Here is an 18,731-nt window from a genome sequence, read left to right as displayed (position 1 = left end):
GGAGCACGGGTTCGAGCCCTGGCCCAGGAAGATCCCACATGGTGCAGAGCAACTAAGCCCGTGCGCCACAACTACTGAGCCTGCGCTCTGGAGCCCACAAGCTACAGTGACTGAGCCCATGTGCCACAACTACTGAAGCCCGCGTGCCACAACTACTGAAGCCCGCGTGCCTAGAGCCCGTGCTACTCAACAAGAGAAGCCACCACAATGAGAAGCCTGCACACCGCAACGAAGAGTAACCCCCACTCGCCACAACTAGAGAAAGCCCGTGCACAGCAACAGAGACCCAGTGCAGCCAAAGATAAATAAATAAATAAATATTTAAAAAAGAAGAAGAAGAATCATGTTATAGATATTTTGTAAATCCCCTTTATCAAGTTGTGGAAGTTCACCCTCTCATTAATTTGCTGAAAAATTTTAATTAGGAATGTTATGTTGGATTTTGTTTAATGTCTTTCCTGCATTTATTGAGACTATCATACTATTTTTCTTTCTAAGTTTGTTAATATGGTAAATTACATTTATAGATTCTTGAATATTGAACCAACCCTGCATTCCTGGATAAACCCCATTTATTTATGATGTATTAATACATTGTTAGATTTAATTTGCTAAAACTGTTTATAAATTTTACATCTGTGTTAATAAGAGATATTGGCTTGTAGTTTCTTTTCCTCATAATGTCTTTGTCTTCTTTTAGTATGAGGGTAATGCTGGCCTCATAAAATGTGATCAAAAGTGTTCCCTCTTTGTTGGTTTTCTAGAAGAGTTTGTGTTGAATTGATATCTCTATTCTAAGTATTTGATAGAATTCACCAGTGATAGCATCTGGGCCTACAGTTTTGTTTTGCTTTGTAGAAAGGATTTTAATTGAAATTTCAATTTCTTTAGTAGATACAAGCCTATGTAGGGTACCTCTTTCTTTTCAGTAAGTTTTGGTAGTTTGTGTCTTTCAAGTAACCCATCCATTTCATCCAAGCTGGAAATTTACTGTCATAAAGTTATTCATAGTACTCCCTTGTTATTCTTTTAATATCTGTAGAATATGTAGTGATGTCACCTCTTTCATTTCTGATAGTGGTTATTCTCTTTCTTTTTTTCCTGGACAGTATGACTAGAAGTATATCGATTTTAATAATCTTAAAAAAAAAAACCCAGATTTTAATTTCATTGATTTTATTTTTGTTTTCTACTTCACTGATTTCTATGCTGATCTGTATTATTTCCTCTATTTTTTTTTAATTTGTTTACTTTGGGTTTCATTTGCTCATCTGTTTCTTGTTTAAAGTAGAACCCAAGGTCACTGATTTGGCATTTTTCTTTTTTTCTAATACAGATATTTGAAGCTATAAAATTTCCCTTAAGTACTGCTGTAATAACAGCCCACAAATTTTAGTATCCTGTATTTTTCTAAATTTCTGTCTTTTTTTTTTCTTTTCTTTTTTTTTTTATTTTGCTTTATAACAAATTTAATCAGTTATACATATACATATGTTCCCATATCCCCTCCCTTTTGCGTCTCCCTCCCACCCTCCCTATCCCACCCCTCCAGGCGGTCAGAAAGCACCGAGCTGATCTCCCTGTGCTATGCGGCTGCTTCCCACTAGCTATCTACCTTACGTTTGGTAGTGTATATATGTCCATGCCGCTCTTTCACTTTGTCACAGCTTACCCTTCCCCCTCCCCATATCCTCAAGTCCATTCTCTAGTAGGTCTGTGTCTTTATTCCTGTCTTACCCCTATGTTCTTCATGACATTTTTTTTTCTTAAATTCCATATATATGTGTCAGCATACAGTATTTGTCTTTCTCTTTCTGACTTACTTCACTCTGTATGACAGACTCTAGGTCCATCCACCTCATTACAAATAGCTCAATTTCATTTCTTATTATGGCTGAGTAATATTCCATTGTATATATGTGCCACATCTTCTTTACCCATTCATCCGATGATGGACACTTAGGTTGTTTCCATCTCTGGGCTATTGTAAATAGGGCTGCTATGAACATTTTGGTACATGTCTCTTTTTGAATTATGGTTTTCTCAGGGTATATGCCCAGTAGTGGGATTGCTGGGTCATATGGTAGTTCTATTTGTAGTTTTTTAAGGAACCTCCATACCGTTCTCCATAGTGGCTGTACCAATTCACATTCCCACCAGCAGTGCAAGAGTGTTCCCTTTTTTCCACACCCTCTCCAGCATTTATTGTTTCTAGATTTTTTGATGATGGCCATTCTGACTGGTGTGAGATGATATCTCATTGTAGTTTTGATTTGCATTTCTCTAATGAGTAAAGATGTTGAGCATCCTTTCATGTGTTTGTTGGCAGTCTGTATATCTTCTGTGGAGAAATGTCTATTTAGGTCTTCTGCCCATTTTTGGATTGGGTTGTTTGTTTTTTTGTTATTGAGCTGCATGAGCTGCTTATAAATTTTGGAGATTAATCCTTTGTCAGTTGCTTCATTTGCAAATATTTTCTCCCATTCTGAGGGTTGTCTTTTGGTCTTGTTTATGGTTTCCTTTGCTGTGCAAAAGCTTTTAAGTTTCATTAGGTCCCATGTGTTTATTTTTGTCTTTATTTCCATTTCTCTAGGAGGTGGGTCAAAAAGGATCTTGCTGTGATTTATGTCATAGAGTGTTCTGCCTATGTTTTCCTCTAAGAGTTTGATAGTGTCTGGCCTTACATTTAGGTCTTTAATCCATTTTGAGCTTATTTTTGTGTATGGTGTTAGGGAGTGATCTAAACTCATACTTTTACATGTCCCTGTCCAGTTTTCCCAGCACCACTTATTGAAGAGACTGTCCTTTCTCCACTGTACATTCCTGCCTCCTTTATCAAAGATAAGGTGACCATATGTCCGTGGGTTTATCTCTGGGCTTTCTATCCTGTTCCATTGATCTATCTTTCTGTTTTTGTGCCAGTACCATACTGTCTTGATTACTGTAGCTTTGTAGTATAGTCTGAAGTCAGGGAGCCTGATTCCTCCAGCTCCATTTTTCGTTCTCAAGATTGCTTTGGCTATTTGGGGTCTTTTGTGTTTCCATACAAATTGTGAAATTTTTTGCTCTAGTTCTGTGAAAAATGCCAGTGGTAGTTTGATAGGGATTGCATTGAATGTGTAGATTGCTTTGGGTAGTAGAGTCATTTTCACAGTGTTGATTCTTCCAATCCAAGAACATGGTACATCTCTCCATCTATTTGTATCATCTTTAATTTCTTTCATCAGTGTCTTATAATTTTCTGCATACAGGTCTTTTGTCTCCTTAGGTAGGTTTATTCCTAGATATTTTATTCTTTTTGTTGCAATGGTAAATGGGAGTGTTTCCTTGATTTCTCTTCCAGATTTTTCATCATTAGTATATAGGAATGCCAGAGATTTCTGTGCATTAATTTTGTATCCTGCAACTTTACCAAATTCATTGATTAGCTCTAGTAGTTTTCTGGTAGCATCTTTAGGATTCTCTATGTATAGTATCATGTCATCTGCAAACAGTGACAGCTTTACTTCTTCTTTTCCGATTTGGATACCTTTTATTTCCTTTTCTTCTCTGATTGCTGTGGCTAAAACTTCCAAAACTAGGTTGAATAAGAGTGGTGAGAGTGGGCAACCTTGTCTTCTTCCTGATCTTAGTGGAAATGGTTTCAGTTTTTCACCATTGAGGACGATGCTGGCTGTGGGTTTGTCATATATGGCCTTTATTATGTTGAGGAAAGTTCCCTCTATGCCTACTTTCTGCAGGGTTTTTATCATAAATGGGTGTTGAATTTTGTCGAAAGCTTTCTCTGCATCTATTGAGATGAATATATGGTTTTTCTCCTTCAATTTGTTAATATGGTGTATCACGTTGATTGATTTGCGTATATTGAAGAATCCTTGCATTCCTGGAATAAACCCCACTTGATCATGGTGTATGATCCTTTTAATGTGCTGTTGGATTCTGTTTGCTAGTATTCTGTTGAGGATTTTTGCATCTATGTTCATCAGTGATATTGGCCTGTAGTTTTCTTTCTTTGTGACATCCTTGTCTGGTTTTGGTATCAAGGTGATGGTGGCCTCGTAGAATGAGTTTGGGAGTGTTCCTCCCTCTGCTATATTTTGGAAGAGTTTGAGAAGGATAGGTGTTAGCTCTTCTCTAAATGCTTGATAGAATTCGCCTGTGAAGCCATCTGGTCCTGGGCTTTTGTTTGTTGGAAGATTTTTTATCACAGTTTCAATTTCAGTGCTTGTGATTGGTCTGTTCATATTTTCTATTTCTTCCTGATTCAGTCTTGGCAGGTTGTGCATTTCTAAGAATTTGTCCATTTCTTCCAGGTTGTCCATTTTATTGGCATAGAGTTGCTTATAGTAATCTCTCATGATCTTTTGTATTTCTGCAGTGTCAGTTGTTACTTCTCCTTTTTCATTTCTAATTCTATTGATTTGAGTCTTCTCCCTTTTTTTCTTGATGAGTCTGGCTAATGGTTTATCAATTTTGTTTATCTTCTCAAAGAACCAGCTTTTAGTTTTATTGATCTTTGCTATCGTTTCCTTCATTTCTTTTTCATTTATTTCTGATCTGATTTTTATGATTTCTTTCCTTCTGCTAACTTTGGGATGTTTTTGTTCTTCTTTCTCTAATTGCTTTAGGTGCAAGGTTAGGTTGTTTATTCGAGATGTTTCCTGTTTCTTAAGGTGGGATTGTATTGCTATAAACTTCCCTCTTAGAACTGCTTTTGCTGCATCCCATAGGTTTTGGGTCGTCGTGTCTCCATTGTCATTTGTTTCTAGGTATTTTTAAATTTCCTCTTTGATTTCTTCAGTGATCACTTCGTTATTAAGTAGTGTATTGTTTAGCCTCCATGTGTTTGTATTTTTTACAGATCTTTTCCTGTAATTGATATCTAGTCTCATAGCATTGTGGTCGGAAAAGATACTTGATACAATTTCAATTTTCTTAAATTTACCAAGGCTTGATTTGTGACCCAAGATATGATCTATCCTGGAGAATGTTCCATGAGCACTTGAGAAAAATGTGTATTCTGTTCTTTTTGGATGGAATGTCCTATAAATATCAATTAAGTCCATCTTGTTTAAAGTATCATTTAAAGCTTGTGTTTCCTTATTTATTTTCATTTTGGACGATCTGTCCATTGGTGAAAGTGGAGTGTTAAAGTCCCCTACTATGATTGTGTTACTGTCGATTTCCCCTTTTATGGCTGTTAGTATTTGCCTTATGTATTGAGGTGCTCCTATGTTGGGTGCATAAATATTTACAATTGTTATATCTTCTTCTTGGATCGATCCCTTGACCATTATGTAGTGTCCTTCTTTGTCTCTTCTAGTAGTCTTTATTTTAAAGTCTATTTTGTCTGATATGAGAATTGCTACTCCAGCTTTCTTTTGGTTTCCATTTGCATGGAATATCTTTTTCCATCCTCTTACTTTCAGTCTGTATGTGTCTCTAGGTCTGAAGTGGGTCTCTTGTAGACAGCATATATATGGGTCTTGTTTTTGTATCCATTCAGCCAATCTGTGTCTTTTGGTGGGAGCATTTAGTCCATTTACATTTAAGGTAATTATCGATATGTATGTTCCTATTCCCATTTTCTTAATTGTTTTGGGTTCGTTATTGTAGGTCTTTTCCTTCTGTTGTGTTTCTTGCCTAGAGAAGTTCCTTTAGCATTTGTTGTAAAGCTGGTTTGGTGGTGCTGAACTCTCTCAGCTTTTGCTTGTCTGTAAACGTTTTAATTTCTCCATCAAATCTGAATGAGATCCTTGCTGGGTAGAGTAGTCTTGGTTGCAGGTTTTTCTCCTTCATCACTTTAATTATGTCCTGCCACTCCCTTCTGGCTTGTAGAGTTTCTGCTGAGAAATCAGCTGTTATCCTGATGGGGATTCCCTTGTGTGTTACTTGTTGTTTTTGCCTTGCTGCTTTTAATATGATTTCTTTGTGTTTAATTTTTGACAGTTTGATTAATATGTGTCTTGGCATATTTCTCCTTGGATTTATTCTGTATGGGACTCTCTGTGCCTCCTGGACTTGATTAACTATTTCCTTTCCCATATTAGGGAAGTTTTCATCTATAATCTCTTCAAATATTTTCTCAGTCCCTTTCTTTTTCTCTTCTTCTTCTGGAACCCCTATAATTCGAATGTTGGTGCGTTTAATGTTGTCCCAGAGGTCTCTGAGACTGTCCTCTGTTCTTTTCATTCTTTTTTCTTTATTTTGCTCTGCAGCAGTTATTTCCACTATTTTATCTTCCACCTCACTTATCCGTTCTTCTGCCTCAGTTATTCTGCTATTGATCCCATCTAGAGTATTTTTCATTTCATTTATTGTGTTTTTAATCGATGCTTGATTCATCTTTAGTTCTTCTAGGTCCTTGTTAACTGTTTCTTGCATTTTGTCTATTCTATTTCCAAGATTTTGGATCTGGGAAATAGAATCTTGGATCATCTTTACCATCATTATTCTGAATTCTTTTTCAGGTAGACTGCCTATTACCTCTTCATTTGTTAGGTCTGGTGGGTTTTTATCTTGCTCCTTCTCCTGCTGTGTGTTTTTCTGTCTCCTCATTTTGCTTATGTTACTGTGTTTGGGGTCTCCTTTTTGCAGGCTGCAGGTTCGTAGTTCCCGTTGTTTTTGGTGTCTGTCCCCAGTGGCTAAGGTTGGTTTAGTGGGTTGTGTAGGCTTCCTGGTGGAGGGGACTAGTGCCTGTGTTCTGGTGGATGAGGCTGGATCTTGTCTTTCTGGTGGGCAGGTCCACGTCTGGTGGTGTGTTTTGGGGTGTCTGCGGACTTTTTTATGATTTTAGGCCACCTCTCTGCTAATGGGTGGCGTTGTGTTCCTGTCTTGCTAGTTGTTTGGCATAGGGTGTCCAGCACTGTAGCTTGCTGGTCGTTGAGTGAAGCTGGGTGCTGGTGTTGAGATGGAGATCTCTGGAAGATTTTCGCCGTTTGATATTATGTGGAGCTGGGAGGTCTCTTGTGGACCAGTGTCCTGAGGTTGGCTCTCCCACCTCAGAGGCACAGCACTGACTCCTGGCTCCTCAATTTGGGATGATTTGTTGTCTATTCATGTATTCCACAGATGCAGGGTACATCAAGTTGATTATGGAGCTTTAATCCGCTGCTTCTGAGGCTGCTGGGAGAGGTTTCCTTTTCTCTTCTTTGTTCTCACAGCTCCTGGGTCTCAGCTTTGGATTTGGCCCCGCCTCTGCGTGTAGGTCGCCGGAGGGCGTCTGTTCTTCGCTCAGACAGGACAGGGTTAAAGGAGCAGCCTCTTCGGGGACTCTGGCTCACTCAGGCCGGGCGGGAGGGAGGTGCACGGAGTGCGGGGCGAGCCTGCAGCCGCAGAGGTCGGCGTGACGTTGCACCAGCCCGAGGCGCGCAGTGCGTTCTCCCAGGGAAGCCGCCCCTGGATCCCGGGACCCCGGCAGTGGCGGGCTGCACAGGCTCCCGGAAGGGCGGTGTGGACAGTGACCTGCGCTCGCACACAGGCTTCTTGGCGGCGGCAGCAGCAGCCCCAGCGTCCCACGCCCGTCACTGGGCTCCGCGCTTTCAGTCGTGACTCGCGCCCGTCTGTGGAGCCCCTTTAAGCAGCGCTCTTAATCCCCTCTCCTCGCGCACCAGGAAACCAAGAGGCAAGAAAAAGTCTCTTGCCTCTTCGGCAGCTCCAGAGTTTTCCCGGACTCCCTTCCGGCTAGCTGTGGCACATTAGCCCCCTTCAGGCTGAGTTCTCGCTGCCAGCCGCAGTCCTCTCCCTGCGCTCTGACCGAAGCCCGAGCCTCAGCTTCCAGTGCCGCCCGCCCCGGCGGGCGAGCAGACAAGCCTCTCGGGCTGGTGAGTGCCGCTCGGCACCGATTCTCTGTGCGGGAATCTCTCCGCTTTGCCCTACCCAGGTATGTGGGGAGTTTCTTGCCTTTTGGGAGGTCTGGGGTCTTCTGCCAGCGTTCAGTAGGTGTTCTGTAGGAGTTGTTCCACGTGTAGCTGTATTTCTGGTGTATCCGTGGGGAGGAAGGTGATCTCCGCGTCTTACTCTTCCGCCATCTTACCCGGAAGTCGCCCCCTAAATTTCTGTCTTGATTTCTTCTTTTATTCATGAATCATTTATAAGCATATTATTTAGTTTCAAAATATTTGAGAGTTCTCCAGAAATCTTCTGTCATCAATTTCTAGTTTAATTCTGTTGGGGTGAAGGAACATATATTAATGTTTTATTTTTATATATGGTAAGACCCCAACATACATTGCTATTATTCTTGTTTAAAAAGTCAATTTACCATAGCCATACCTGAGGACTACCTTCCTGAGCATTCTAATCAATGCCCTGTGCATTATGAGTTTCCTCAGTCTTGCTGGTGGGACAGGGACTGTTTTCAGGACTGTTGGAGCACCATGCACCTTTACTAATCCTTTTGGTTTCTCTTCTGCCTTTGTAGTATCCTCACATGCATGTGCTTATTGGTGCTCTTTGATTCTTTCTCCATGCAGCTCTGTTGTCTCTGGTACTCTATCATATAAATTTTGTTAGTGCCTTGTTCTTCCTGGACTCTCAACATCATCTTCTCAACTCAGGGAGTCTGCCAGGCTCTGTCTCCATTCCCCTTCTCAGTGCTGTGACCTGGAAACACTCAAGAGAGTAAGCTGGAACAATCATAGAACTCACCTCAGTTGTTTTTCATCTGTCAGGGATCACTAGCCTTCATTGCTTGTCAGTGTTTTGAAAACCATTGTTTCATATATTTTGTTTGGTTTTCGGTTGTTTCAGATGGGAGCACAGATTGACTTCAGCTTAATCCATCTTCGTTGGAAGCAGACGTCTTTTTTTTTTTTTAAGTATTCTGATATAAAACAATGTGATAGAACTAGTAATAATATAATAATTTTTGATGAATATTTGTATCAAGATATTCTTCACCTATCTTTGAGAGATTTTGTTATTTATAACCATTTTTGTTATTTTTCATTTAAATATATTCATAGGTATGAATGTACAAAGTCTGAAAGAGTATACAAAAGTGTTAGATCATTATCTTAGTGGTATGCTTTGGGGTGAGTAATTTTATATACTTGAACATGTATAACAGAAAAATAAAGCTAAAAACAGAGAACATCATTTATAAACCAGTGTAAAGAATTGAAAAATGCTAGTCTGTTATCAGCCTTATTTGAAACTTGATATGACAGTATGTTGGGATAGAAGATACATCTCTAAATCATCAAAATTCTTATCTCTTAAGTTATTATAGAAATCTCTGTGATGCCATTATTCAAGTCATTGGAGCCAGATGCATAAATCTGTCCTATTCTTTATGGTAAAAATGGTATATTCTGAGGAAGAAATGCACTATGACTTGGAATTCTAAAGTATCTGGTGAATTCATGTACAAAAAAGTATTTGGGTTGGTAGAGGAAAGTATTGGGATGCTGCCTACAGGTTAAGCATTAGTTATATATAGCAGTTGATTTGTCTTATGACACGGTTAGATTTAAATTACTCCTGTTTACAGAAATTTACTATTTGTAATGCATCAATCATAAAATAATTTAAAAATACATTTAATTTGGGGTGGCAAGTGAAAACTTCCCAAATGCCCAAAGCAGAATAGAAACAGGCCGTTAATAATAATAATAATAATAACCATATCAACTACCACCACCACCTGTAGAATTCAATCTCTTTTTAAAATGTGGAATTAGGTGAGGTAGTTTGCATGGTGTTTTAAAAGCTCTGTTACTAGATTTGCAATTGAAATAAATGATGTCAAACTTATATTCATACCTCTCTGATAATTTGTTGCATTATTAATATCCTTTTACATTATTGTTTCTAGTTCTTTTTCTTCTAAGTAGTATTAGTAGAGACAAGTCTGTCTCTTCCATCTTCTATTTAAGTAGTGATTTTCTTTTATCCTCTGACTACCTTTATCCTTATGAACTTATGGCCCTAATTCATGGATATACAAAAGAAAAGGACATAAAGACTTGTCATGTAAGTTGCCTACAGATTGTTGGGCCTCTGTAATTAAAGGCACATAATCCAGTAATATACCTTGGAGAAAGAAAAAAATATTAAGATAGGGATGATAACAGGAAAGAGAACTTTGAAGTTCTTTATTTTGTCTTTTCATTAACTTAGAGAAGTTAGTTTTGGGGTGTGTGCATGTATTTATGAATGCATACTCGAAGAAGGTATTGGTATTGTTGCCCACAGATTAAGCAATAGTTATATACTTTTTTGCAGTATTTTGGGGATAAGAAGAGAAGGGCCATCATAACACTGCATAAAAACAGTTTTGGTATAGATACACAAAGATGCTACTTTTTAAGGATGATCATTTTTTTACTACCAAAACTTTTTAAGTTGTTCAAAGGCAGGACTGGTCATGAAATTATCACTGATGAATGTCATTGAGATCTGGAAATAAATAGCATTTAATATACATGCAAAGCCGTAGAAACTTGGTAAAGATCATTGATACAGAATACCAAAATAGTAAATCAAGCCATTATTTGTAATTTGATCTAGTATACTGTCTATATAAAATTTCTAAATGCTTGTGCCAAGTGATGCTGTGTTTTTCCTGGCATTGTAGTCTTCTAAGCGCTTGTTAAAATTCTGAGTATATTATTAGCATTTGATATTCAGAAATGTTGAACTTTTGACCTTGAGTGACTGATATTCAGACAGTGGTTGTATTTTATTCATCTAAGTACTAGACTGTATTATTTTACTTTTCTAGCCCCTGTAACAGTAGAGTTTACATATTTTAAACAGTCACTAATCTATATAGGGGTCATGATGTCTGTGAAACTTTCAGCATGGTTTGATTTGAATCCATTTTCTTTTTGATCCCATAGTTTTCACATTAGAAGAATAAAAAATTGCACATGAGGAATTAGAATGATGATCTTTTCTGAAGCATTTTAACCTTTTTTCTTTTGTATCCCAATATGTTGAATTAGAGTTTTGGAATACATTAAAATATTAAAGTTTATAGCTTAGAAACAAAACACCTGGCTTTGCTGAAGAAATTGAGTATTTCCTCTAGCATTGCTTTATGTGAAAAACAGAAAACCAGCACTGGAAAGAAATTTGAAACTTTGAATAATTTTTTCCGTTTCTTTAGTTCTACTTTGGGTAAAAGCCCTCCTGCCTCTAAAATGATAAGAATTCAGTGTGAATATAAAGAAGTTTGGGTAAATCATTGCCACTTCACTCTGTTAATACCTGAAAATGTTTGTTTAGAAAAAGCTAAATATTGTATTTTCTGTATTTATATAAATGTAAAATGGTTGTTTGAACCTTACAAGTGAGATATGTGCCATGATCATATGATGGCACTGTTTGTTTGTTTTAATATAATTTATATATATATATTTTAATTGAAATATAGTTGATTTACAATGTGTGTTAATTTCTGCTGTACAGAAAAGTGTTATACATATATATATGTTTTTTAATATTCTTTTCCATTCTGGTTTATCACAGGATATTGACTATATTTCCCTGTGCTGTACAGTAGGACCTTGTTGTTCATCCATTCTATGCACAACATGTTTGCATCTGCTAATCCCAAACTCCCAATCCATCCCCCCCAACCCCCATCCCCCGGCAACCACAAGTCTGTTCTCTATGTCTGTGAGTCTGTTTCTGTTTTGTAGATAAGTTCGTTTGTGTCATATTTTAGATTACATATATAAGTGATATCATATGGTATTTGTCTTTCTCTTTCTGACTTACTTCACTTAATACAGTTTATTTATTTTTTTATTTTTTTATTTATTTTTTTTTTTTGTGGTATGCGGGCCTCTCACTGTTGTGGCCTCTCCCCTTGCGGAGCACAGGCTCTGGATGCGCAGGCTCAGCGGCCATGGCTCACGGGCCCAGCCACTCCGCGGCATGTGGGATCCTCCCAGACCGGGGCACGAACCCGTGTCCCCTGCATCGGCAGGCGGACTCTCAACCACTGCGCCACCAGGGAAGCCCTACAGTTTATATTTTTAAAACATTTTATTAACTTAGAAAAATTAGCTGATGTTCAAATTTTTTAAGTTGCAGGTTTGCTCTGTTTTTTCTTCTGTCTTGGTATATTTTGTAGTAAATCAGAGGCTAATTGATTGATTTTGAAATGTATAAAATATATTATTCTGAAGTTACACTATATAAACTTTGAGTAAAGAATTTCATCATACTACTACTATTTGGTGACATAATTGCTTTAAAAACTCAGAAAAATTATTTGCCATATTATTCCAGAGTTTAAAACGTTCTGTATATTTTGCAAAATAATCATCTATTATTGAATAATAAAGTTATTTTAGAATATTAATGTCTATAGCATGTTAAGAACTATTGATTTCAATTACCTATGAAATATTTTGAAATCCGTAAATCCCTTTCATGAGTTACTTTAAACAAGATGGATTATATTGAAACAAAGTGATTTTTTATTTGCATAATTAAGCTATAGCTCTTCAAAAAGGGGTTCTTGAAGTGTTTTCAAAGTAAGAATATATAAAATTAAGATTACAGTCATAGCCTTACCCTTTAATTCATGGTAAATAAAATTTATCTTTCAGACGGCAAATGGCTACATCTTGTTTTTTCATATAACATCTACAAGAGGGGACAAATACCTTTATGAACCAGTGTATCCCAAGTAAGTTTGTTGTCTTTCATTTTTTAAATATTTGATTTGCATACTTTGTATTCACAAAACATTACAGTTTCGGGTTGTCTGAAGTGCTAAGCCAGCATTTCCAAAACACTGTTTTAAAGATTACCAGGTCTTTGAACTGCTGTCACTTGAATAAAGAATTCTATAATTAAGTAAGTCTGAAAATCTTGGATGGATGTACTGTCTCCCTTCGTGGACATTCAGAATTACTATTAAAATACTTCAGATCTAGCATCCTTTAGTCTTTATTGGGGATCTATGAGCTAAGATCATGAGGGGAAGAGGTGAAGTGTCAGTAAGCTATACGTACTTTTTCCTGTACATTTTAGTATATGCATAGAAAAAATATGTACTCCAAACAGTGGGTTACCTCTTGATTAGAATTTGAGGGAACTTGGACTTTTGATCTTTAATCTGTGTTGTTCTGTATGTTTTGCATTGTTTTTTTTCCTTTTTTGTTATTTGCCTTACTTTTGAAATAAGAGAACATTTTATTAAAAGACCTTTTGAAATAAAAGAACATGTAATGTAATTTTCAAGTATTTCACCTTTTTAAAAAACGATCAAGCCATTAAAACTGGATGAAAATATAAATGAATTATTTATCACATTTCTAGATGATAGAAGACAGAGGTTATTAGTTATGTAAGTAATTAAAGGGAAATAGATTACATTATATGAAAGTTTAAATTTCTGAAAATTAACAGAAAAAAAACAAAGACCAACATTAAAAGGGCAGATAACAAACTGGGGGAAAATTTTGCAGTAAATAAGACCAAGGCTTATTATTTTTTATATGAAGGGGTCATATAAATTGCTAAGAAACACAAAGATTTCAAAAGATAAATAGGTAAAAGCAATCTCATGAGAGGAACTATCTCCATTTTAATTCTCAATTTAGACACTCTCCTGTAAATAAAAAGCAATAAACAGAATCACCTGTACTTAACTTTATTTTTTATACTATTATAGGTGGGCAGGGGAGGGAAATAACATCCCTTGAAACAGTGAAAAGTACAATTTTCTTCCATTTGCCAACATGATTTACATATATGTAGAGTGTTTTGGAATAGTATTTTGAGACTCACTTTTTGTTTTCCAGAGGTTTTTAAAAGTTTCTTACCTTTTAATTCTAAGACTCCAGGGGATACTGCTTAACTAAGTAGTAGTCCCAACAATGCATGAGCTATGCTGTGTTTGACTGTATATGTTAAGCTAAAGAACTAAGTAAAGAGCATTATTGTTTTGTTTTGTTTTTAAACTTGGATGTTCTTCCACTGTGTTGAAGAGTTTGAGTTTCAATATATGGGCTCAATAAAATGTGTATTGCCTTAGAGTAGCATAAATAGAAATTAAGGGGGGATATAGGCTTTGGTGTCAGATAGACCTGGAACTGAATGTCAGTTCTGCTGCTTTTCAGCTGTATGTCTCCTATCAAGTTAAAATACCTCTAAAAACCTGAGTTTCCTCATCTGTAGAATGAGATAACAGTAGTAATTATTTTATAGGATTAAATGAGACCATGCATATTAAATGTTTAGATAAGTGCCTAGCTTGTGGAAAAATTAATAATGGACAGCTGCTATTATTATTAATATTTTTTTCTCTCATCAAATTTTTACTTTATTTCTAATGTTTTAAGTGATTATATATATAAAGTGATTTTATACATTACATAAATTATATATATTATATATATTTTTTGTTTTTAACTTGATAATATACTTTTTTCAGAGTTTAACTTCTAGTAACTGCTACATAAAATCAAGCAAAATCTCTAATATGGAAACAGTTTCACAGGGCAGATTAGAATCAGCCTATTATGCATTTGTTTGCTAGACTACTTTCTAGTTTGGTTTTTTAGTCTAGTAAGTTTCTTAGTTTTTCTGTAGAACCTGTTTATAAAATGAGAATAAAAATATTTTCATCTTCAGTTGTTTGGAGGGTTATGTGAGTTTAGGTTTTTAAAACGTGATTTGAGGAGAGTTTTTTAAAAAATTTAGTTTTTATTGGGTGTAAGATAAGCTCAAGGATGTATTATACAATATGGAATATAGCCAATATTTTGTAATAACTGTAAATGGAAAGTAACCTTTAAAAATTGTATAAAAATTTTTAAAAATTAAAAAAATTTAGTTTTGAGAGTGTATCATCATCTGTGCCATTGTTAACTCTTATGCAATTCAAGACAGTGTTCTAAGCACTTTTTCAGACTAACTTAATCCCTGTAGCAACCTGATGAGGTAGTTATGTACAGTAACTATACAAACTGCAGCACAGAGATGGCTAAGTAACTCACCCATAGTCATACACTAGTAAGTGACACAGTCAGGATTTAAACATAAATGTTGTAGCTTCAAAATCTGTGTATTTAAATTAACCACCAATACTACACTGCTTCAACCCTGTGTGTCCATTTAGCCATCTACTACTTTGGGTTTTATTTGGGGAGTTAGGGAACCAAAAATGGATAAATGATCTGGAGTGGTTTATAGTAGTCCTGAAGAATAGAGACAGCGTAATTGAGGCCAGTGGTTAGTCATCCTCTTCACAGTTTTAGAAACGCTATGGTCTCTTGCTTCTCTTCTCTAAATCTTTTAAGTTCCTCCCATGAGTTTTTCTATAGTATCTCAACTTCCTTGTATTATGTGACAGCATCTTAACCTCAGACTGCCTCTTTTCCCATAGTGCTTCATCTTAGAACAGGTCGGATGCCCCCATAATCTTTCAGAGTTTTCACATAAGTGTTGTTTCCAACATCCTTCCTGTTGATGGTGGGAGTCACGCTTCAGCAATGGTTACAGTCTTATATTAAATGACTCTTTATGCCTCGAAGGTCATTTAGGTCATTTATTCTTTGATTAATGAATTTTCCATTTCTTTCATCCTTTGCATCTTTATAAATTCCATTCTATATTAAAATATTCCTTCATATTGGTTACACAGGCCAGTGGGTGGACTTATCCATTGAAGGTCGTCTTGATGGCTTTTTCTTTCATTTCTTGTAACTTACAGTGCAATTAATGAAGGAAACTCTGCCAGGGATAAATCAGAAATAATTTGTGTTAAGCTTTAGAATATGTTCATGTGTTTATGTTTAAATATGAGTTTGGTAGATCTTGAAACTGCAAATCATACTAATCTCATAATGAAAATAATTTCAGCAAACATTTCATCATTATGTATACTACTTTGAGAGCAGAGATTTTTTTCTCCTTATTCTATCTTTCCACCTTATTGAGACCAGCCTTATTGAGGTTAGTGTTCTTTTAAAAAGAAAAGTTACTGTACTAAAATTCAGTATATTTAATTATCAACTATTAAAGATGAAGATATTATCTTCTTCACTGAAAAAAATCACTCCAAAACAACTATCAAAATTCAAACGTCCCACTCCCTCCCCAAGGCCAGTATTTCTGTTATGAATTAGTGCTAGGTGGGAAGCAAGAAGAGAATAATTAGTTGAGGTTAGCAATTTCTAACTTAAACACAACTTGCCTTTTCAAAAATCCTGCTTTTTGGGAACTATACTCAATATGCTGTAATAACCTATAAGAGAAAAAAATCTGAAAAATAACATATATGATATTATATATATACACATATATATTATATATACAACTGAATCACTTTGCTGTACACCTGAAACTAGCATAACATTGTAAGTCAATTATACTTCAATAAAATAAAGCTTCTTGCAGGAGAAACCTGCAAGGAAGGGGATATAAACATTTACTCAGTTACATCAAAGAGAATAAAAGAGGTTTGAATTACTTACAGATGTGAAAGATTCCCCTCAACATTTGTTTTTTTTCTTTTTGCTAGTAAGTTTTGAGTGTTAGTTTTCTGGAGAATAAACTTTAACTGCTTTTTTCCCCTTAAGCTTCTATAGATTTAGAAAGCTATTTCTAACAATATATCTTGGTCTAAGTTCAGTTTTTGAACTTGACAAAGTACGTTAGTTATCCTAACGTTTTTGATTCCCTTTGATCTTCTCAAAACGTTGCATGTGTAGTTTGATTTCAATATGTATGTATTCTGTAACAGTACATGTGTAACCTTTAGCTGTTCAACTTTGCGTCTTTTATGTATCCATTAGCTTACATTATAATTGCATGAGCATTTACTAATAAGATTAATTAGCAACGTTATTCTATAAATTCTGGACAGTGAAAACCACTCCTTGTTGGCCACACTTCTAAGACTGGCACCTGAATTCAAAGAATCACAGAATTGTTAACAGATCTGCCTGATTCAAAGAGCCCTATGCATTGTTCTTATCAGACTCAAAGCTGTCTGATTTTGTGATAATGTAAATAAAAAGCTTCTTTTTTTTTTTTTAAGAAAAATGATATAAAAGGCCTGGTGATAAAGAGTACTACCTCTTTCAGAAAACTCTTCTGAAAAATTGTTGTCATCCATCCGTCCATTTAAGTATTAAATTTTGTCAGGCTCCAGGACTGCTTTAGATACTGGGATGCAGCAGAGGAAAAAGAAAAAAGAAAAAAAACAACAACAACAAGAAACTCTACTCATACAGCCTGCATTCTTGTAATAGATGGTGATAAATAAGTAAAATACATTACAAATTAGGTGATACATTCTATGCAGAAAAATAAAGCAGGGAAAGGGAATAGGAAGTGGGGAAACAACTTGAAATAGAGTGGTCAGGGTCTTTACTGAGAAGATGATGTTTTAAAAGTTCTCAGTGAGATGAGGAAACAAAACATACGCCCATGGCCGGAGCATTCTGGATTGGTGAGATTTAGAAGGTAAGAAAGTTAATAAGAAGAAATTACTGTGAATAAATCCTAGGTCTTATCTAATAACTTACAGTGAAAAAGTCAGAAGGGAGAAATTTTTTATTAAGTATAAAAAGAAAAATTACATTCTGCTTTTTAAATAACCTAATCCTGGGAAAGCCTACAGTTTATTCTCTTTTTTTGTAAATGGCACCATCATTTGAGCTTATTTATTCTTACCACTTAATAACTCCAATAGCCAGTCTATATCAAGTCCCGTATATTCTACCTTGTATCCCTCATGTCTCTCCCTTCTTTCTAATTCTCAGCAACACTACTTTAGTTTGGGTTTTGTCATTTTTCTCCTGGATTATTGTAATATCTTATTAATTCATCTTTTGTGGTTTTCCCCTAAGTGAATTTTTCTAACATAAAATTAACTTGCCATTTTTCTACAGTTTTTCAGTAGCTTTTCTTAGCTTTCAGGATTAATCATGTTGCTTACTTTTTTTGAGTTTTATTTTACAAATCTGAAGAATGGAGTTAATATCCACTTCATGAAGATGTCATTAGGTTTAAATCAACACCTTAAATTACTCTATAGTACCTAAAATAATGCTTTACTGTTCCCTAGGATTTTGTTCTGCGTTCTCTTGTATTCTGCATGCTCTTACTGGCTTTAATGATCCAGTATATGTGGATGAGGTTCAGACGTTTCCGTAATATAGTACCACTTTCTTAAGCTTCTGGCCCACCTTTCCGGAACAAATCTATTTAGATGTCTCTAGGCAGCCTCAAACTCATCATGTCTAAACCTAACTCATTTCCTCTCTACCAAGCCAAACATGTTATTGCTTTTCTAAAATTTATTGCCATTACCGTGATCTTTTATACAGTGTGTGATGTTGAAAACCTTGTAATCTTTATTTCTTCATTTCTCTTCTTTGTTCGGTAATCAAATTGTATTGATTGATTACAACTCTCTAGTGCCTTTAAAATTTGCTAGCATGTATTTTACTCTCACTTGTCATATTAGGGGTGTTCATGGCCTCTCCTTGCCTATTGAAAAGCTTGTTTACTAACTCCTTCTTGTCCTCTAGTCTCTTTCTCCTCCATACAGAAATCCATTCTTTGCACTGATAACCAGATTTATTCTTCAAAACAGAGACTTGATGATGTGATTCTTGTCTCAGAAACTTTTTTTTAAAGTCTGGATTAACTTTGTTCTAAATAACACCTGGATCTAAAAATACAAAAATGCTAGCATTATACATCAGTACTTCCTGGAATATTATTTCAGAAAGATCATATCAGTAAATTTTTTT

The 18,731-nt window shown here is 35.8% G+C and overlaps 1 protein-coding gene across 2 annotated transcripts in view; it reads left to right on the top strand.

Annotated features, from left to right (window-relative positions):
- Positions 1-18,731, top strand: part of RIC1 (RIC1 homolog, RAB6A GEF complex partner 1) — a gene marked incomplete at its 5' end in the record, with an annotated part of 144,488 nt that overhangs the window by 57,562 nt on the left and 68,195 nt on the right. For both annotated transcript variants that reach the window (XM_079706868.1, XM_079706867.1), the window contains one exon: positions 12,567-12,646. In XM_079706868.1, the coding sequence (XP_079562994.1) occupies positions 12,567-12,646 (80 nt within the window). The remainder of the gene's footprint in view (positions 1-12,566; positions 12,647-18,731) is intronic.

This window comes from Hyperoodon ampullatus (genome assembly GCF_949752795.1).
Source record: "Hyperoodon ampullatus genome assembly, chromosome: 6".
In the NCBI taxonomy this organism is placed as follows: domain Eukaryota; kingdom Metazoa; phylum Chordata; class Mammalia; order Artiodactyla; family Ziphiidae; genus Hyperoodon; species Hyperoodon ampullatus.
This window is presented reverse-complemented; position numbering and strand designations above follow the sequence as displayed.